This window comes from Danio rerio, chromosome 17 (assembly GCF_049306965.1).
Source record: "Danio rerio strain Tuebingen ecotype United States chromosome 17, GRCz12tu, whole genome shotgun sequence".
NCBI classification, from domain to species: Eukaryota; Metazoa; Chordata; class Actinopteri; order Cypriniformes; family Danionidae; genus Danio; species Danio rerio.
The window spans coordinates 40,642,313-40,664,772 of record NC_133192.1 but is presented as its reverse complement, the minus strand read 5'-3'; the positions used below and the strand labels follow the sequence as shown (position 1 = coordinate 40,664,772).

Sequence of the window (22,460 nt, the reverse complement as noted above, 5' to 3'; positions counted from 1 at the left end):
CTTATTACTAACCTGTTTGACTATTTCTGTCAGATGTGTACAAAAGTCTGTAGTGAGATTTAGTAAAAAAAAAAAAAAAGTTAAAAAAACATTTAGTTTATTTATTTGACGCACAGTAGTGTGTTGGGGAAACTAGTGTGTTTCATCACTTTAAGATAAAGCACTTTGTGCTTTTAAATTTATAAAATTATATGACAGATAATTTTTAGGGGGTTCAAATCAAATGGTTTTCTAATTTTAATCATAATAAATGTGTTTATTAATATGAATGAATCTTTTGTAAGCAGTTGTTTTGAATTAAAATACCAAAAGTTTTCCTTTTATTCAAATTTTACATTAAAGGGGTCTTGCAGCATATTTGGCCACGGGCAACTATAGCACTGCAGTTCAAAACACTGGAAATAAAATGGTTGCAATTGCAACAAAGAGACCATCACTAACAGGTCACACCGCATCTGTATATATTTTAGCTCTTATGACGCGAGCTCATTGATCGCTCATGTACCTACGCATCATTTACCTCCTCACGTGTTGTGGCTGCTGTTGGCTATGTATAATTTATGGGAGTGCACGTACAATCAGAGCATCCCTAGTTGTAATCTAATCTTATGTTGTTTTTAACCAGCATCACTGCATCACCAGTATCAAAATATCACTGTACTTTTTGTTCTCCTTTGTGATACATAGTGCTTTCTACTTTTAATACTATAGCAGAATGTCATACTTTGTTATTTTGTCATTCAGTTGGTTCTTAATCACTGCAACCATTTGAATAGTTGTAAAATGCAATGACCATAAAAGCCCTGTGGATACAGGCTACATACAGTTCGGGAAATAAGTATTCAACACTTCACCATTTTTCTCTGAAAACAGATTTTTAAAGGTGCCATTGACTTGAAATTTTCACCAGATGTTGGGAACAACCAAAGAAATGTGAAAAAGAAAAGATGTGAAAAGAAAACAAATCTAATTAGTTTTAAAATTAAGGTATGTGTAATGAAATGAAATGACACAGAAAAAAAGTATTGAACACATAAAGAAAGGGAGGTGTTGAAAGGCCAGAGAAGACATTTCAGACGGACAGTGGTCCAAAACACAGCCAAGGAAACTATCAAATAGTTTCAGAAAAAGAAAATCAAACTGTAGAATGGCCCAGCCAATCACCTGACTTGAATCCAATAGAAAATACAAAATAAAGTTCAGTTAGGAGGGACAAAACCCACAGAACCATCAAGATTTTTACACACTGTTGTAGTCTGTGAAAAAAAATCACCCGAGGAATGCATGTGATTTCATTCTCCACACGAGAGGCGTCTTTAAGCTGTTCTCTGTTCTGTTTGACTCATTCCCAACCTTATAAAACAATAATCTCTTTTGTGCTCTACATTTTCAAATTGATCGTACACAACTTTGAAGAGTTAGTTCACTCTAAAATTAAAATTGTTATTACTATCTCACCATCACGTCATTCCAAACCCCTGAGACATTTGTGTCATTTTGTGTCCTCTTCGGAACACAAATGTAGATGCTTTAGATGAAATCTGAGAGCTCATTTGGAGTCTAGAAAAATATCAAAAACAATCTCTAAACAGACCATCTGCCTTTAGTGGTTCCATCAGAAAGTATAATTTTTTTTCACATAAAGCCAAAATAATGACTTTATTCAACAGTTTCTTTTTCTCTGTGTCAGTATAGTGTGCGCATTCACTGCAGTGACAAATACCCTATGGGATGCCAATGTGGCTTCCAATGTTTGAAACGTAGTACAGGCGTATCCGAAGTAATATGTCAGAGGTGCAACCAAGTATAACACAAGAACACACATCTATATGTTTTGTATACCACTTTCTTTGGTTTATATTGGTTTGTTATAGTAAGGTGTTTTGATTAGCCAAGTACATATGATAAACACACCGATTAATTTATCTTATGATCCCAATGCAATTTAAAGAACAAAACAGTAAATTAGTTTATGTAATTGTATTTGGATATGGCTTTATGAACTGCCTAAAAGAAAGTCAGGTGACTTCCCCATTGGACAGAATATGTAAGGGATAAAGTACATCCAGGCGGTTTTTCTCGCATAATAAAGCCTGACATGCTTATCAGAAGCCAATCTTGAATTGATTTTACAAAGCATACACATTAGACACAAAAAAAAAACTGTTCAGAGCCTTAGTTTATGATTTTTTTAAATTAAATGCAAAGCTGACAGAAGTGCAAACTGCTGAATGAAGCATACACTAATCTACTTATGATTCAGTCACAAGACGGCGCCAAACAGTCAAAAACAACAGTGTGACAGACAACCTTAAAATGATCAACGTACACTACTTGGGTGAAGCTGTGTTATTGGTTTCAGTGGTTGGTATCTGTGAATTACATAGTTTGGAATGTTGTGACTGACCAATAAGAATTAAGGCAGCAATACAGTGTTGTTTATTTGTTGCAACTACTACTGTTTCATAGGAAAATACCCTAAAATGTGCTTAAAATGACTACATCAGCTTGAAGTGAACCTGTGACACTTGTAGGATACACAGTGGGTCATTTTTGAAGTGTATCGACCAATCCCTGTAGTCCATATGTTGGAGTCCTCTGTCGCTAGGAAATAGTAAGATGGCAGATCGAACGCTTCCAGTGGCTTCACTGTCTCTCAACAGTTAAGCAATCTTTGATCCAAAAATTGCTAATCAATATATAATTATTGGATTGCTTGTTTTTAACCTGACTTCATCTTTAAGGGCACATTTTAAGGTGTAGCTTATTGTTGGGTGAATATGTCTGATGTTATTTCTAACCCATATTCATTTCAGAAAAATAGCATCACACTGGTTTGGAGCAACAGTTTTTGTTTTATGTAAAAAGTGAATAAGAATGGATTTTGTATCTGTTGTGCAGCAGCAGCGGCTGGTGAAGTCAGCCAATGGCGTGGACTCTGTGCTGGTCTCTGATCAGAAAGCTGACACCATGGAAAATGGCAATGTGGCAGAGGACAAACTCTCCGAGGAGCAGGAAAATGAGATATCTCCTTTCAGATTGCCTGGTGAGGCGCTTTGACACATTAACACATCGCCACTTTAACTGAATGTGATTTCATGTTCAAATTAATTTTAATGCTGGTTTAATGCAAGGTTTCTGCAGAGATCAACTAATAATAACAACAACAACAACAATAATAATAATACTAAAGATCAGTTAATAATAATAATAATAATTAGTATAATAATAAAGATCTAATAATAATAATAATAATAATAATAATAATAAAAATCAATTAATAATAATAATAATAATAATAAGTATAATAATAAACATCAATTAATAATAATAATAATAAGTATAATAATAAACATCAATTAATAATAATAATAATAATCAATTAATAATAAAAATAATAATATTGATAAAGACCAATTAATAATAATAATAATAATTTTAAAGTATGTAAAATTAATGTATTTAAAAATTAAGATTCCAAGTTTGAGGAAAGTCATGGAATTTAATAGGAACAGACATTTTTTAAGCATTAATTCATATTGGTAAATATGAATTTGTTGTTAAGTAAATACTAAGATATTAAAGGGTCACAAAAACACCAAAATACATTTTTTGAGAAGTTGACTGTGATATGTGTGTCCCACGCTGCTATAAGGACACTTATATTTCACAAAAAAAGAAAAAAAAGAAAGTTGGTTGTTTTTGCGTAATTCTGAGCTAATTCGTCCTTCCGGTTTGAAAAGAAATAGAAGCTACATCAAGGCCATGAGATCCTTGTGTAAATTTCAGCATGTAAACTGGAAGTCTGTGGCAGGTACAACGTGACCCCTTTGGGTTTTCAGCAATAATTTATGATAAAGACTTTGTTCAAACCAATCAGCGCACTCTATTGTGAATGAGGTGCAACTTCATTATTATGCATGATAGTTTCAAAGGTAGTTTACCTGTTACAGTGTTCAGACAAAAGAAAGATGCCATATTGTGTTGCCAACCGTGATTAGAAGAAGAATTGTTTGCAGACAGGGGTTGTCAATGTTGCATTTATAAATGTGCTGCAATGAAGGTTTTGTTTCCATTTTCCCATGTTGAAAGCCCCAGGATACTGTTAGTCTGCTAAGACGCGACAAAAATATGTTTGTAAGGAACATTCTTTACCTGAGAACTTTTCGCATCTGGAAATGGTTAAATCCGGATTTGCAGCTCGTCTCCTTTTAAAAAATGATCCAGTTGATGTTAATTGTCCTGTCTCTACAGATTTGGTCAAATAAGCGATCAATGGTCTTTGTTTGTTCATTCAGATGGCAAAGTGGGGGGGTATAACAACAAGACATTAATACATGCAGTTAATGTTGTTGTTTTTGTTGTTGTTGTTGTTTGATTACTTTTAGCACAGACAGTCGTGAATAAAGATGCTCTCCATTAGAGCTGACCTACAGTAATGCACAGATTGAATGCTACCAACAATGATTGCATGAATAATAGCCTAGATCACAGGTGTCAAACTCAGTTCCAAAAGGGATGCAGCTCTGCACAGTTTAGTTCCAACCCTAATTAAACACACCTGATCAAACTAAATGAGTCCTTCAGGCTTGGTTGAAACCTACAGGTAAGTGTGTTGGAGCAGGGTTGGAACTAGACTGTGCAGGGCTTCGGCCCTCCAGGAATTGAGTTTGACACCCCTGGCCTAGATGGACACTGACAATTTTACATGTGTTTGACCGTTCAGATTCTTTGAAAGTAAACGTAGAATTGTGTACAAGCTCAGAAATTTACCTTCAGGTTATTTTTGGAGTGTGTGTGCTCAATGCATCGTTCAATCAGTTCAAAGTAACACCCTATTGTGATAAAGTGTCAGTGTTGTGAATTGTATAGACATTTCTCGAGTGCTTTCTTGTTCTGAGCTGGGATATAATCAGCTGGCCACTAAGTGAACTCCTAAGCCACCATAAATAAATGGATTGGATGCTCCAATAAATGGCCTGAACAGTTTTATTTTATTTCTTTATTTATTTTGTGTTGGTTTGATGGGTGATCTTCTATGACTGCAGAGGGCGCTATGGATACAGTAAAGTTTTTCATCTCCTGGCCCATTTCGCTGTTGCTGTACTTTACCATTCCCAATTGTGCCAAGAAACGCTGGGAGTGTTGCTTCATGCTGTCCTTCTTCCTCTCCACGGTCTGGATCGCTGCCTTCTCATACATCTTGGTGTGGATGGTGAGTTAATATTTCATTTTAAGGCATTGTACATAAAATCTTACTGTACATTTAAAATGCACTTTGCTGTTGCTGAGAGCAGGGTTCAGATGAATATATAAATATCCAATGGTGCCTTTGCATTTCTTTATGCACACATTACATTGCATTCATTGCAACATTGCATACATTGACAACCAAAACAGTTGCAAACTACAGAACTGTGTGTGTGCAGAGTAGGGATGTAACTGTACATACATTCATACTGAATGGTTTGATACAAGGTTTTCAAGTCAAGTTGCTGGCTAGAAACATTAATGCAATTACTAGCCAACCAAGATCACGTCCACTGAAACAATTTTGCGCAGCTAAAAACAGCACTTTTTTAAAGAAAAAAAAAGAAGAAAACACACACATTTATGAGCACTAGAACTGCAAAAATAAATAAATAAATAAATAAATAAATAAATAAGCCTTTCTTAGTTTTAAACTTGTTTCTAGTCAGAAGAACTAAAAAATATTCTTTTTTATTTTTCTGTTTTTGTAAATAAGTCAAAATTAAGCAGGTTTTAAAACAAGCTAAATTATCTGTCTGTGGTGTGAGTACAATAATCTTGTTTTAGGCTTGATATAATTGATTTTTACTTTTAATAAGTTTATAGACTTAACATAGTAAAACGGCAAGAAGTTACATTTTTATGATAAATTTAATTATAAAGTATATTTAAGACTAAAGACGATATACTGTAGATCTGACTGTGTGATTTCATTCAATCAAAAAGGCTCCAGCATCTTCTAATATTCTTCACATAAAAAATTAGTTTGCAAATGTTCAAAAACAACCCAGGACATTGGGAAGGTCTTATTAAAAGGGTATTTCACTAAAAAATGAATATTTACTTACGGTTTACTCACCCTAAAGTGCCTTCAAGCCTTTGAGTTTCTTTCATCTGGTCAACACAAAAGAAGATATTTTGAAATATGATGGAAATCGGTAAGTTCTAACGTCCATAGTGTGGTAGTCAAAATAACCTCAACAGGTTTGTGAACGGAATATGACAGAATTTTCAATTTTGAGTGAATTATCCTTAAGTTTTGTTGCTGCACTCTCATTAGTAACAAAATGTAATTGATACATAAATAAATGCACAATATAATGCATAAGTATGTATTAGAATTGACTGTAATTAGGGGTGTACGGATCACAACCCACAGTTGGACCACACATGACTTGTGGATTAATACTTTTTTTTTACTTTTACTAAATTTGTAACGATTGCCTCTCGCGTCATTCAAATCACATGTATGAAAGCATTCAGGATTTCCTGTAAAATATATAGATGACAGAAGAAGTTGTGGTGGGTTATTCAGGATATACTGGGTTTTTAGGTTATTAAAGGTGTTTTCTGTCACTACTTGTTTAGCCTGCATTACTGCATTGTGTAAGCTGTAAGATTAATCATTAAAAGATCAGGATCTCAACACCCCTGCAACAAACTATAAATGATGGTGATTTGCTTGTTTACGAATTCTTTGCATCGCTGCAGTGCATTCAAATCTTTGTTTAAAAAAGCACAAAAAAAATGTAAAAAACAGATTCAGTTTTCAGTTTACAAACAGTCAAATAACACAGAACAGGGGTCGGTTCTTCGTACCTCGCTTAAATGATCTAAGATTATTTGGCAGATCCCGGATCTTTTAATCTTGATAACTGATCTCTCGCTAATTTGGTTCTTCAAACGAGTTCGCGAATCAGATTAGAATGTCTGGATAAACTGATCTGAGATCGCTGCGTGTGTTGTGAAGGACAGATCTATCGATCCTCGAAATCATGATCAGCAAAAGCGTTTTCATATTGGTAAAGGCGTCTGCAACTTTTGTGAAGCATCAAATCACTGTCATATTAACTGTCAAAACATGTTTATGACTGCTGAAATGTATTATTGCTTTAAAAAAGTCACATATTGTGCATTTCTATTATACACAATTTGTACTAAAGCGATCTAAAAAGTTCATATCAATAAGTTTTCTCTTTGCACCACCAGGTGGCAGTCTTTGTACTTTCATTTCGAGGGTGCAGATTGCTTACGTTTTATTAATATGTATAACTTTATTTGTTTTATTAATGACTATAACTTTATATATATAGTTAAAAATATGTACCATTTTCCCAAGTGTATATAACTACTACTGTAAGAAAATATCAGAATTGGGAACATACTTTCTGTATTATCTTTGCTTGAACTAAGCCAATCTAATCCTGTTTATATGAATTGAACCTGCTCCCGATCAGGTTTGACCTAGCAGAACTGTTGCTATGACAACAACTCTCGGATCAGCTTTGAAGAACGAAACGATCCTGGATCGTGTCAAATCGTCAATATCCAAATCCAGCTAACTGAGTAATCCACGTACAAAGAACGGACCCCAGGTTAACAGTTTATAGTTTAGATATAACCACTCATGTTTATGGTAAAGTTTAAAATCACCAGCATATCCATTTAATAACGCTCAAAAATGAAATTTGTTGGCAGAAATTATATTTATTTAACCAATAGGAGACGACAACCAGCCATCAAAAATATGAAACCGAATAATTCTTTAAAAATGATCCATCTGGCAATGATACATGAAGTATTATGAGTGATTAACTGAATCATGAGACTAAAAATACATAAGGGTTGCACAAATTTTAATGTTAGATTTCTACATTTGGCATTATCAGCAACAGTAGTAACAGTGAATTTTTCACAGTGCTGAATATTTTACATTTTATTTAGCTGATTATTTCTTCATTTTATTTTTAATAAAATTACAGCTTTTAAGTTCTGTCTGTTAAAACTGAAAGTTTTATGCAGTGCTGTTTTTATAATAAATGGAAAGCAAATTACTTTTATCTCCTTCTCTATTTGGCCGATCCTAAAAATGGTCTGACCCATGACTATAAAACCATAATGTGATCCGAACCGTGAGATCTGTCACACAACTAACTGTAATGATGAAATAATTTGATCAAACATATGACCTCCAGCACCTCCTTGCAGCCCCTAGGGTGCCAATTTGAGGTCATGCTGCTTGCTGGCATGTTACGTCACTGAAACCCGTTCATTCATGCGAGTCGCTGTGTGCAGGTCACTATTGTCGGATACACTCTTGGAATCCCAGATGTCATTATGGGCATAACTTTCCTGGCTGCCGGTACCAGTGTTCCAGACTGCATAGCAAGTCTTATTGTGGCACGTCAGGGTACGTTTCATTTTGTTGCCGTTTCTACCTTTGCTCATCTTTCATTCGCGATGAGTTAACGTTCCAGCTCTGTGTCTGTGTGTCCAGGCCTGGGGGACATGGCTGTCTCCAACACGATTGGCAGTAACGTCTTTGATATCCTGGTTGGACTTGGCGTTCCCTGGGGCATCCAGACAATGGCTGTCAACTACGGCTCTGTGGTATCTGTCTTTTTCACTCCTCAAACAGACACACTGACACTTCCGCAAAGGCTGTAAAAATGTATTCTTTTGTCTCCTGTTTAGGTTAAAATCAACAGTAGAGGATTGGTATACTCTGTCGTTCTGCTGCTGGGTTCAGTGGCTTTAACCGTGAGTAAATGTGAAAACAACACCTCTCATATATGTGGTTCAGTATATGTATCCCAGTGTTGTTTTAACCAGAAATGGAAATGTTTTGTTTATTAATTTTAACTAATCGATATTGGCTCTGTCTTTTAGTCAATAATGTTTGTATTTAGTTTGTGTATAAAACATTACTATATGTTTAAGCCCTGGTCAGATCACATGATTTTGTCATGTTTTGGCATGATTTCCATAACGTAGAGTGATATGGGGAGTCGTAAACATTAAATAGACGACTTGACAAAATTCAAGCGTTTCTTCTCGTGTAATGTGGCATAGTTCACAGCAACGGGTACCATGTCAGCAAAGCCTCACGACCCCATTACAGAAAATCTAGCATGTTTAATAATTTCCCCGATCCTCACGACGAGTTCTGTCACATGGGTAACAGTGGACAATAGGAGCACATCATTTCTCAGTTATATCCGCAGGTTTTGCTGTTAATTTGTGGGTCAGGTCAAAAAATAGGCTGCATATTTACTTATGGATGGGACTCGGGTGATAAGATCAATCATTGGTTATGCAAACTTTAACTACTTTCTGTAAAATATTAAAGTGTTTAAGCTATTTTGTTTGAAAGAATGGCACAAATATGCAGACATCCCCATTCTCACAAGTTTCTGAGATTCACCCTTCTCAATTCGTTCTTCCGATGTAATCTGGAAAGTTTAATGCTGCTAATACAGTACATTGTAAAAGTCTGTCTCACTTATTCAAATTACTTGATTAAACTAACTAAATTGAAACACACCAGCAATGGATGATTTTGTCAATAAAAATGAAAAGTTTAATAGCCCATAAGTTTTTCTGAAACTGAATATTTCACTTTAATTTTATTTAGGCAAGATTTTATTGTATTTAAAAAAAAAAAAAACTATTTGTACTTTGGTGCTGAAGTATGGCTGGTTTTGAAGCACGTCGCCTTAGATGTTATTCGTTATTGTTTATCTAATAGATAACTGACGAACAAAGAATACATTAAAATGAAGAGACAAATTATACCAAACAAAAATTATTCAAAAAATATTTTTTCCACGAAAAATATACAAGAGATTTAATTAATGCTTCGCTGTACTTGTTGTATCACAAACCTCTGTGTCATATTTGCAATTTTTTTTTTTTTTTTTTTTACATTTTTTTGTGTCATTATTTTAAAGATTATGTCTTGAGCATCTGATTTTTCCTTGCTGCTGATGTGTATAATTTTTTCATCTTATTTGCGGCAAGCCTAAAGCAAGGGATTGTTAAATAAGCAACCCATTGTTGAAAAAAATGTACGTTTGGATTTTAAAGAAAATATCTTAACATTAAAAAGGAAATAAATGTTTGATCCTATCAATGTCATGACGAATGTCCTTAAGTAATGTAGCCTAGTTGTCAGCAAGCATAAGTGTTTATTGAGATTGACATAAGAAAAAAAAAAACCTTTCGTAACTGGCAGTAAAATCGTGTGATCTGACCAGGGCTTTACTAGTGCCATATCTGTTCAATAATCATAAGGACGCTTGTGTTGTGTTAATAAGCAAGAGGAAAAAAGTAAGTGCTTTTTAATATTCTTTGGTCTGGTATTACAGATCGATGAAAACGGGTATTAAACCAAAATTTTATAAATAAACAATATCACTGGTGTCAAATCCAGTTCCTGGAGGGCCGCAGCTCTGCATAGTTTAGCTTTAATCCTAATTAAACACACCTGATCAAACTAACTGAGTTCTTAAGGCTTGTTTAAAAACCTACAGGTAAGTGTGTTAGAGCAGGGTTGAAACTAAACTGCAGAGCTGCGGCCCTCCAGGAACTGTATTTGACACCTATGGTTTAGATCAATGGTCTCAAACACAGTTCCAGGAGGACTGCAGCTCTGCATAGATTAGCTCAAACCAGCTCCAACTCACACCTGCTTAATAGTTGATGGAACTAATCAGGTGTTCAAGACTACTTGAGACTGTGTTTGATTAGGGTTGGAACAAAACTGAGCTGCAGCCATCCAGAAATCAAGTTTGAGACCTATTTTAGGATGGAGATTGCAATAAAGTGTAAAACATATTATTCCATTACCTATTTTACGCTACAAAGAGCAATTTTCTGCTCCAGCCTAACCATATTTAGGAGTCAATAGAGCAGGGGTGGCCAACCCTGTTCCTGCAGAGCCACCTTCCTGCAGATTTCAGTTGCAACCCATATCAAACACACCTGCCTGTGATTATCACGTGGTGTTCAGGTCCTAATTACTTGGTTCAGGTGTGTTTGATATGGGTTGCAACTGAAATCTGCAGGAAGGTGGCTCTCCAGGAACAGGGTCGGCCACCCCTGCCATAAAGTGAACATGTTTCATTTACTCTTGCATCTTAAATGTGTTTCTCTGCCATCAGGTGTTGGGAATCCACGTGAACAGATGGAGGTTGGACTTAAGGCTGGGCATCTACGTGCTTGTTCTATATGCAATCTTCCTCACCTTTTCCATCATGATTGAATACAACGTCTTTACCTTTGTCAACCTGCCCATGTGCATAGAGCTGGAGGAGTAAGCCAGAAGTTCTCCATGGGCTTTGAACCAAAATACCTCCGACAACCAAAATCACCAATGAATCTGCTGTTTCTCCAGTTCAATCTGCTCTACTGTTAAAAGAAACACACTGTTCCTCGTTGCACATTCACACCACTGTGGCTCAGATGGAAGAACTACATCTCCCAAAAAAATCAAATTACAAAAAAAAAAAAAAAATCACTGACTTTCTCTTCTTCACCAATTTCCAGGAACCGAAATTCTCCTTGGCAGCTCCTTTTTGTAACTGGAAATCCTTTCCACTTCTGAACCTCGGACAATCACAACGCAGCCCCATCTAAAAAAAAAAAGAAAAAAGTCTTTACCGGATCGTTCAGAGCAGGAGCATTCAAACGGTCACACTTTCATCACACGCCACTGACAAAGAATGCTGCTCATTCCTGTGTGCATTAGCAATCTACATTTTTCGAATTTCTGTCTTCCCTTGAGACACTGTCTGACATGAACGTGAACATAATGCACTTTATATGTGGCATAAAACATCTATATTCTATTAATTTATTTCCTCCAGTATGGAAAAATGAAAAATACGTCCTTGATGTGGGCGCAATAAAACGGCGGAACTGCCCTCGAGCAAGAAACTGATTCTCGCAGCTCGTTGCACACAAGAAAACTGTTGAAAATCACACGCATTCCAGATGTGAAGGGTTTTCTCGATCATGCAGCGGGGGGTGCGAGAGACTGTATGGGCTTCTTATGAGCTGGATGATGTATTTCCAGCTGAGAGCCTCCGGCAGGGTTCCCATTGGAGGAGAGGTCAGCGAGGAGGAGCAGAAGCTCTGCAATTAGACACGTTTTGGTTTCCCCGTTTCTCATTCCAGACCTGCATTAACCAGTGAATGGAACCAATCATAAAGCACACATCAAAAGCTGCTCCTCACCTCTCATTCAGACCAGAGCAGAAGACCCTCAGGACCGCTCGTTGCTCGTTTGGCGGTGTGGAAGATGAGACTGATGATAACTGCTTTACAATTTCGTACACACACTGATGAGATCCTGGATTTTTTGCAAACATGCTCCAAGTTTGTTGTTTATATGTAGATATCTAACATCACTGATCCTGTTTGAACCAGTGCTTCCTTACAGTAGAAGGGAGGGAGGGTGGATTTATATCCGTGACCTGAAGAGGCCACCTTTTCTTTATTTCCAATGCACTCTCTCCTCCCTCTCTGGATCTTTATTACCGTTTGTCTGTAATGCATGATTTGACACAGAGAAGCCATTTCTAAAGCAGGGCAAAAAGCTTTGTGAGCTCACAGTAAGGATGAAGCTCATGATGATGTGCCTAGGTCATATTTCACACTCAAATTAAAAAAAAAAACATTTATTTTATTGCGCAGGGGCTTCAAAGTAGTATTTGGGTTAAGATTAAATATTATTTATTTATCTATCTATTATAATTATTATCATTATTTAATGAATAGGGTTTATTTTCATGACAATTCTGCACATTTTCAATCCAAATTCTCAATAATGTAATGTATCAATTTAAAACCTAAAATCGTTAAAAAAAACTATATAAATATATTATATAATTATATATAAATTAAAATCCGTTATAAGTGTTAGTATGTTTCATATTTAAATGTGTTTTTGGATATACTTTAAAATAAATTATAATTATAATAACTAAATTACAATAAATTATATTTATCTTTAATGTTTTTTTGTAACTTTTTTTTTTTACAGAAAAAAAGAAATCTTTATTGCAGCAATTCCAAAAATCTATTTGTATTTTTGTATTTTTTTTTACAGCAATAAAAATATTATTGAGAATTGAGGTAGAAAATGTGCCTAATTTCATTTCCATGATGAGATATATGTATATACTTGTATGTTTTGTACTTCTGTTTGTTCACAGCAATGAAATATTATTAAGAATTGAGGTGGAAAATGTGCTTAATTTCATTACCATAATATTTATATATGAAAAGTTTAGATGCATACACACATATTAGGGTGTAATTTTCCTCTGAAATTAGTATCAGGCTCAGTAATATCAATTTTATGGCAAAGAATAAGTCCTTTTCCTGGTCCTCAAAGTAAAATATCTCAACATAAACAAAGGAGCCTGAAAAAAATGTTAACTTTTGATGTAAATTTCAGACAGCACTCAGAGGTTTTTGCGTCTGTTTTGCCATTATGGTAATGACTTAATTTCTGGTTTTTTTTTTTTACGCATTATTATAAGCAGTGTGTTTCCCCTTTGCAGTAATGATGGTAAAATCTAGATCTATACTGTCTTCTTAAAAAAACATATAATAATTATAGTTTTCACATTTTGGGGGTGAAATATGACCAAACCACATTCATTACTGCTTTCCAGAGATTGACCCATAAATGGCAGCTACTAGACCCAATTCAACCAAATGAGCTGCTAATGGGCTCAGAAGATCGGAACTTGAGCTTGGAGGAACGTGTCTTTTGTGTCTTTCGTCAGTCGTAGAACCTGTCGTTGTTTAAGTGCTAGGAGGTGCTGTCGCTGTTGTCTGTGCAGAAAGACAGGTGTTGCAGTATTTGATGTACACATTATATATGATATATGCAATCTCAGTCGGCGAGGGCTGAGTTACGGGGATTATATATTTTCATAGATGAGCCATTTTTGTGAAAGCTGCTGAAATCGCCCACCGCTGTTACACGTGCATGCAGATTCTGTCATCTAATCTCACGTCATCACAGAATTACAGTACCATTCTGTACAATGTTGACTTTAGTTTATAGTGGCTATACGTACTGTGTGGAATGACGGTGGTGTCATGTGATGATTCTCTCTCTTTTTATTTTCGTCTTTGTTCTGTGGTGTTTCTCAGTGGTGATCTGTGTGATACATTATTCAGCAGAAATAGATACACCATATGCATACTGTTGAAGGAGCATCTCCATGTTATATAGTCTTTTTCCAGCGTTAAATGAATTCTTTGGTGCCAGTATTTCAGTACTTATTACGTTCCTTCTCTGTTCTGTATGTTAGTTTCCTTCCTATGGCAAGCTGTTTTAAAGAAACACCACTTTTTTGGGGGGTAACAGGCTTATTTTACAACACCACTAGAGTTAGACAGTTGATTTTTAGAATTTTTTTTAATCCAGTCAGCTGATTTTGTGGACGGTAAGGGGCACTTTTAGCTTAGCATAAATCATTGAATTGGATTAGACCATTAGCATCTCACTCAAAAAGTTAAAAAAAAAAAAAAAAAAACATTGATAGTTTTAAAGCTTGATTCTTCTGCATGTACAATGTGTACCAAGAAAGACAGAAAATAAAAAGTGGCTAATTTCTAGGTTAAATTGTCTAGGAACTATACACTCATTCGGCATAATAATCAAGGAACTTTGCTGTCATATCATGGCTGCAGCAGGCGCAATGATATACAATGATATAACTGTGTAACACCAATGCGCCTGCTGCAAACATCCGACTACATTAGAGTTCAGATTTAAATGGGAAATTTATCAAAATCATTTTTTTAGCGAGATGCTAATGGTCTAATCTAATTCAATGATTTATGCTAAGCTAAGCTAAAAATGCTTCCACCAGGCCAGGGATCAGTTGAATAGATTTATACATAGTAAAAAATCCACTCTTTAAATCTAGGGGAGTTTTAAAATGAGAATATTTATCCAAAAAGTGGAGTGTTGACATTTATTCTATAAACACTACTAGTGTCTATTTTGCTAGTATCTATTTTATATAGTAGTATCTTGTTTATTTAGTATTAATATTTATTTATTTATTTGCAACTAATTCTTTAGTACATTTTTAAATATATATTTATAATAAATTCTAGTTTTATTTATTAGATACTATAGCATTTAATCATTAGACATTAGTTCTTATTTATTAGATACTAGCATGTAGACATTAGGCACTTATTAAAATGATTCTAGTACTTTTTCATTATTGATACTAGTACCTGTTTAATAAATATTAGTAGTTATTTATTTGGCACTGTTACTTGTTTATCACACATTATCATCATATGTATATATAACTGGTACTAGTCACAAAAGCTTATTATTACTTGACTACACTCTAAAAATTCTGAGTTGTAGCCCGACGTTGGCTCAAATGTGGACAAACCCAACTGTTTGGATTACTAATGAAATAACTTTTAGTTCATATTAATTAGATACAAGTATGTAATAAGTTATAGTATCTTTTTAAAGGCACTAATAACTACAGATTAAGCACTAAAAGGGATAGTTTATCCAAAAAAAAAAAATCCACTACTTACTCATTGTTCACTTGTTTGTTCCGTTGAACACAAAAGAAGATATTTTGCAAAGAAAAGTTGATTGCTGGGACCCATTGAATTTGTCTTGAATTGTTTTTCACCAATATGGAAGTGCTTCAAAATATCTTCTTTTCTGTTCAGAGAAAAAAAAAAAAAAAAAAATATATATATATATATATATATATATATATATATATATATATATATATATATATATATATATATATATATATAAAACACTCAAATGTTTAAAACCACACGAGGGAAAGTAAATGATGAGGTAATTTTATTTTTTGGGTGAACTACCCCTTTAATTAAAAAAGTATCTAAAGTACTAGTATCTTTAAAAATAAACATATTGTAGGAACTATTAGGATCAAAATAGATCTACGATTTATAGCAGTGGTCTCAAACTCAATTCCTGGAGGGCCACAGCCCTCCAGATTTTAACTCCAACCAGCTCACAAATGCTTAATAGTCTAGCGCTCCTGAACACCTTGATTAGCTGGATCAGCTGTGTTGGACGAGGGTTGGAGCAAAACTGCAGAGCTGCGGCTCTTCAGGAATCGAGTTCGAGGCCCATGGTTTATAGAGTAAATGTAAATGCGGCTTGCCATATCTTTACTGATTGTTTTGACATCTCTTTTGCCAGTGCAATATAGACAGTGCATTCATCTACTGTATTTAATAACTCTACAAGCTTTTTGTTAGCACAATCTCCTTATAATGACTTTGTTGCGATTACTCCGTGCCATGCTTGATGTAATATTTGAACTGAGATGAGTATTTTTTTTTTTACTTTAACTGTATTTTGTAAACTTTGGACCTCCGGGGTGATTTGATTCATTATTTCATCTGGTCGCCCCAGACTGGATGTCTTTGTTGCCAGTTGTACAGCACTCTCACATGAATAGTCTTTATGCACTGTCCACCGTAAACCTCTTCAGAGGGCAAACTCTTAAAGCAACGCATGGATATGCACAAGAGTATGAGAACCACTCATGCGGACTCTTGATTGAACATACACACACACACACATGCGCAAACAGACATGCGCAGCTTCACGAGTGACCTGCTGCACTGTGAGTGGATCGGCATATAAGAAACCTTTCGGAAGGTCTACAGATTTAATGATTTTTCGGCAAACGACGCTGGTGTGTAACTTGAATGTATTGTCTTGCAAGCAATGGATGTATTCAACCAATGCATTTTACTGTAAAGCAATAATCTAAAAACGAATATAAACGACGATATATGAATCATGCGAGTATTGTATGGGAGAAAACGATTAAATTATACCGTTCATAAATGTTTCTTGGGTGTCTGTCTTGCTTTTGGTCATTGGGTGAGTGTTTGGCGCCCTCGCATGTGTATAAACGAAGAGTGCAGTTTTGGCCATTTTGTGTTTTCTTCTAAGATGGAAACACTGCTGACCTTCTGAATCCCTTCCAGAGACTGTGGAGAAATGGGTGAGTTTTCTTTGCTTACTTCGGACTCCGCTGCTGTTTCGTGTTTGAGTCTGCAGGTCGACGCTTGATGTTTGTTTGGTAGTGACGATACCGGAAGTATCGGAGTGCTTCAGGAAAGCGTTTCGGTTAGAGGGGGCCAAGATGGCGTCGTAGCAAGTTGCTTTTGCTGTAGCTCTTAAAGTTTGCTCGGACCCGGGAATAAGTTCATGTTCAGGAACTAACTCAAATATGTTTCAAAAGTTATGAGCTAAAAAGCTATCGTTCTATTCGTTTATTTTCTTTTTTAGTTTTCTGTTTGCTGAGTTTGAAAGACGAGTGCTTTTGGTAGCTATATTTGCTAACTTAAACGGGTTGCTAAAACTGCTGCAAAGACTATGGACGAAAAAGAAGAAACCGTAGTCGCAATACACAGCTATGCAAGAAGAAATCTAATTTCTGAAATGGATATACAGCCTGGGCAATTTGTGTCTTTACCTGAAACACCCGAACCAAATCCTGCCAAAAAAAGTAAACCAAGCTCTGACAGTCCTTCGGTGAGTGATGCAACGTTAATGAGATTCTTGCAGAGGATGGAAGCCATGCACGAAGAGACTTTGCGCCGAATTCATGGGGTTGAAAAAACGGTACTTGAAAACTCAAATTCTATTAAACAGATAATCAACTCCCTCGAGTTCCAAGGTGAAGAAGTAAAGTGCCTGAACGAAAAATCCAAAGAATTTGAAAGAAAAATCGAAAAACTAGAGAAAGTCAATGACAAACTTCGTGAGAGGTGTAATGATAATGACGCATACAAGAGAAGATGGAATTTACGTGTTGCTGGCGTTCCAGAAAAAACAGGGGAGAATGTAAAACAGATGATCATCGACCTCTTTAAGCAGGTTTCACCAAACATCGCAGCAGAGCTGCCCGTCGGAGTAGACATCGCGCACCGCTTAGGACCGAGATCTGCTTCAGAAAAATCCCCTCGCCGCATCATAGTCCTGTTTTCATCGCGATCACAACGGGACAGAGTTTGGAATGATGCCAAAACGTCAAACTATCTCAAGGAAAAGAAAATTAAGATCTTTGAGGATCTTTCACAGCAAGATAAGGATGCAAGATCTCTCCTGTGGCCGATGGTAGAGAAAGCGAGACAAGAGGGGAAGAGAGCTGGCTTTCACGGTCCTTTTGCTGTGATTGAGGGTAAAAGACTGACCGCTAAAGATGTAGCAGCTAACATTTAAAGCATGGTACTTGCTCAAAAAGCAACCTTTTCTGTTAGCAATTAGCCTTATAAATGTAAAGAGTGAATCTAAATCTAGTATTATTATTATTTTAATTATTATTTATTTTATTTTCGTATATACATATGTTTATTAAGAAGTGTTAGACTTATTGCACAAAAATGAATCTAAACTATTAGATAACTTATTGTTTTTTTATTTATTTTTTATTTATTTATTTTATTATTATTTTTTTTATTATTATTCAAATGTTTTGTTTTATTAATATTTTTATTATCATATATAATAAGTCTTGGCTCTTTTCTAGACTTCTAGGAAGTTTAACCACAATAACAATGTTAGTTATTTACTGAACTTGTACAGTAGTTATTTTTTTACTTGTAGATTATTCCCGGGTGGGTATTTGTCGTTGATTGCCTGTCTTTGATATAAGTAATATAAACAAGTAGATTTTCTTTGCTTCACAGGTTCTTTTTTATTTTAGTTAGTTTTCCTGGTGTTCCTGTTTAAATGTCATTGTCATTAATATCCTTTAACGCCAGGGGTCTCAGGGATAGTGTCAAAAGGAAAGCACTTTTTTTGTTCGCTAAAAAGCACAATTCAGATTTTTGTTTGATTCAAGAATGCCATTCTACTAATGATGATTACAGGTGGTGGAAATCTCAGTGGGGAAATGATATTTGGTGTTCACATGGCACAGAACACTCGGCTGGTGTAAGCATCTTCAGAAATAAATATGGAGGGGAGATATTAGGGTCAGATTCAGATAGCTTGGGTCACTTTCTCGTATTAGTGATTTCACTTAACCAACAAACTGTAATTCTTGGGAATATATATGGATACAATACTTCAACAGATAATAAAATTCTTTTTGATAAATTAGATGAAAAGCTTACATATTGGTCAAACAAATTCCCTAAGGCATTTATCATTTTAGGTGGAGATTTTAATGTATCTATTAACAATTTATTAGACAGATATCCCTCAAAAAGCGCAGCTTGTTCAAGTCCAACTCTGTTAGACCTACGAGACAAATTTGAGTTGGTAGACATTTGGCGAGAGAAATTTCCTAATAATGTGGAGTATACCTGGTCCAACAAAAGTGGCTCAAGTCAATCCCGAATTGATTTTTGGCTAATCTCAAAAGATATGGCTAAGTTTGATCTACATACTAGCATTCAATGTACACCTTTGACTGATCACAAAACTATCTTACTCAATACACCATTAATGGCAGATTACAAAATGGATCATAAGAGAGCCTCTTTGTGGAAATTGAACAGCTTGATATTAGAATCAGATGATGTAAAGGATAAAATTAAAGAGTTAATTGCTAAATATTGGAAAACAGCCACAACTCAAAATTCATTTTGTTCATATTGGGAGCTTCTTAAGTTTGAAATTGGTGTTTATTTAAGAAAAGTTGGAGCCGATTTAGCTAAAAAAAGAAAGATTCTTGAAGACAGCCTGATCAGTAGTTTATCTAAAACTTCTAATTTCGATGTCATGTCGTTAGAAGAAAAATCTGAAATTGTAGCTTTACAAACAAAATTAGATGATTTATACTTATCAAAGGCTAGGGGTGCTTATATAAGATCTAGGAAAAAATGGCTTGAAGAGGGAGAACTTAATTCTGCATATTTTTTTAAACTGGAAAAGCGAAATTATTCCCTTTCAACAATTGAACAACTACGTATTAATGGAAATATTGTTAAAGATCCTAAGGAAATAGCTGAATTTAGTGCTAGCTTTTATACAAATCTTTATAAATCAAGATGCTCAGAGGATACTTCTTCCTCATTTATGGACTCAATTAACTATTTAAAGCTTATATCTGACTCTGACTCTGAATTTTGTGATGGCAATATAACTTCGGAAGAAATACAAAGTGCAATTAAGAGTTTAAAAAATAATAAAGCCCCTGGGTGTGATGGATTTACAGCAGAGCTGTATAAATTGTTTGCTGATGATCTTACTCCATTTTTATCTAATGTTTTTAAAGAAAGTATTGAAAAAGAAACTTTACCTCCTACGTTGACACAAGGTGTCATCACACTAATTCCTAAACCTAAGAAAGATCTTAACAATTTGGACAATTGGCGACCCATCACACTCCTTAACAATGATTATAAGATTTTTGCCACAATATTTGCCAAAAGAATTAAAAATTGTTTAGATACTATTATAGATGAGACTCAATCAGGATTCATGAGGGGGCGACACATAATGAATAACATCAGGCTAGTTTTAGATTTGTTGGACTATAATGAGTTGGTGGAACATAATAGCTTTATTCTTTTCCTAGATTTTTATAAAGCTTTTGATACAATTGAACACAATTTTATTTTTAAATCAGCAGAAAAATTTGGTTTTGGTAATTTTTTTTGTAAAGCAATAAAAACACTTTATTACAATTGTAATAGTACAATTAAATTAAAATATGGCACTTCTCCCAGATTTTATTTATCACGAGGTATAAGACAAGGGTGTCCATTGTCTCCTTATTTATTTTTATTAGTTTCCCAAATATTCGCTTCCTTTATATCTAATAGTGGTCTTAATGGTATTCGTATAGCTGACAAACAAATTCTCATCAGTCAATTGGCTGATGATACCACGCTTTTTCTGCAAGATGTTAATCAAATTGCTGTAGCCCTTAAATATATCCAGATATTCTCTAAAGCATCAGGCCTATCCTTGAACCTTTCAAAATGCGAGTTAATGTCCATCAAAGAATGTAATCTATCTGAAATTTGTAATATTAAAATCAGAAATCAGATATCTTATTTAGGTATTATAATAACAAAAAATGAATTAGAAAGAGGCTCTTTAAATTTTAATCCAATAATTGAAACAACAAAGAAAAAACTTAATATGTGGCTCCAACGTGATCTGTCCTTAAAGGGTAGAATCTTACTATCTAAAGCTGAAGGTTTATCAAGGTTAACATACGCTGCTCTCTCCTTAAATGTTGATTCAGCCACTCTTAAAAAAATTGATACTATGCTCCTTAACTTTGTTTGGAAGAATAAAACTCATTTTATTAGGAAATCTGTACTCGGGAATACTGTAGAGAAAGGAGGCTTAAACTTTCTTGATTTCACAACATTAAACAATACCTTTAAAATAAATTATATAAAGAACTGTCTCAATAACCCATTGTCTATATGGAATCTGATCCCTAATGTAATTTTTTCCAAATTAGGTGGATTAAAATTTTTATTAATCTGTAATTATAATATTTTGAAAATCCCCATAAAATTGTCCCATTTTCATAGGCAAATGTTATTAACTTGGTCCCTCATATTTAAACACAATTTTACACCTCATTCATATATAATTTGGAATAACAAGAACATCTTGTATAAAAACAAATCTATATTCTTCAATAACTGGTTTAAAAATGATATAATTTATGTGTCTCAACTTTTCAACGATAGGGGTTTACTTTGTAACTACTCTGAATTTTTAGTTAAGCACGGAATTCCCGTAAGCCCCAAAGACTTCGCTATTGTTGCTGATGCTATTCCACAAGGTGTTTTTATGCTTTTTAAAGGACTTTCATTTCCAATTACTTTTCATTCAGCGGACCTTTGGAAAACATTTATTGGTAAAAACTGCCTTTCTTTATCTAAATTAAAATGCAATAAGAAAATAAGAGCCCTGTTTCAGGAAGATTTTGTTACTGTACCTTATGTAATGTCATATTGGAATGGTTTTGTGAATGATATTTCCTGGAAGAAAGTTTGGACATTACCCCACAAATTTTTTATAACAAACAAAATAAGAGAAGTTACCTTTAAACTGATTCATAGATGCTATCCAGACAAGTGTAATCTTAAAAGACTTAAGAATGATATTAACACCAACTGTTCATTTTGCTTAGTGAATCCTGAGACGTCTGTTCATTTATTTTGGACTTGCCCTCATTCAATGTCATTTTGGTGTGATGTTCTTGATTTTATAAAAGTTTATGTGAAGGCAGATTTTGAATTTACATATAAGAATGTTATCTTTGGTTTCCATGATTGTGAAAAGGAAAATAATACCTATTTCATGAACCTTGTTTTTTTGTTGGCCAAATTTCATATTCACAAGAGCAAGTTTTGCAAGTGTAAACCTTTTTTCCCTAAATTTAAAATTGAAA

General features: G+C 34.6%; 2 protein-coding genes across 11 annotated transcripts in view; both read left to right on the top strand.

The window, feature by feature from the left end:
- The window catches only part of slc24a4a (solute carrier family 24 member 4a), a 104,732-nt gene extending 91,840 nt beyond the window's left edge, over positions 1–12,892 (top strand). For 4 of the 8 annotated variants that reach the window (XM_073927227.1, XM_073927226.1, XM_068214406.2 and 1 more), the window contains 6 exons: positions 2,905–3,046; positions 5,049–5,215; positions 8,326–8,440; positions 8,528–8,640; positions 8,725–8,790; positions 11,193–11,452. In XM_073927227.1, the coding sequence (XP_073783328.1) occupies positions 2,905–3,046; positions 5,049–5,215; positions 8,326–8,440; positions 8,528–8,640; positions 8,725–8,790; positions 11,193–11,348 (759 nt within the window). In that variant the 3' untranslated portion in view covers positions 11,349–11,452. Of the gene's footprint in view, positions 1–2,901; positions 3,047–5,048; positions 5,216–8,325; positions 8,441–8,527; positions 8,641–8,724; positions 8,791–11,192 lie in introns of all 8 variants that reach the window. The other 4 variants (XM_068214405.2, XM_009293194.5, XM_005158841.6 and 1 more) reach the window with 2 other exon arrangements.
- A 3,776-nt stretch (positions 12,893–16,668) lies between these two features.
- dglucy (D-glutamate cyclase) overlaps positions 16,669–22,460 on the top strand; it is a 38,620-nt gene continuing 32,828 nt past the window's right edge. Inside the window, exons 1-2 of one of the 3 annotated variants that reach the window (XM_073927815.1) lie at positions 16,669–16,775; positions 17,039–17,090. In XM_073927815.1, coding sequence (XP_073783916.1) covers positions 17,087–17,090 — 4 coding nt within the window. In that variant the 5' untranslated portion in view covers positions 16,669–16,775; positions 17,039–17,086. Of the gene's footprint in view, positions 16,967–17,023; positions 17,091–22,460 lie in introns of those variants that run through there. The other 2 variants (XM_073927814.1, XM_001923855.8) reach the window with 2 other exon arrangements.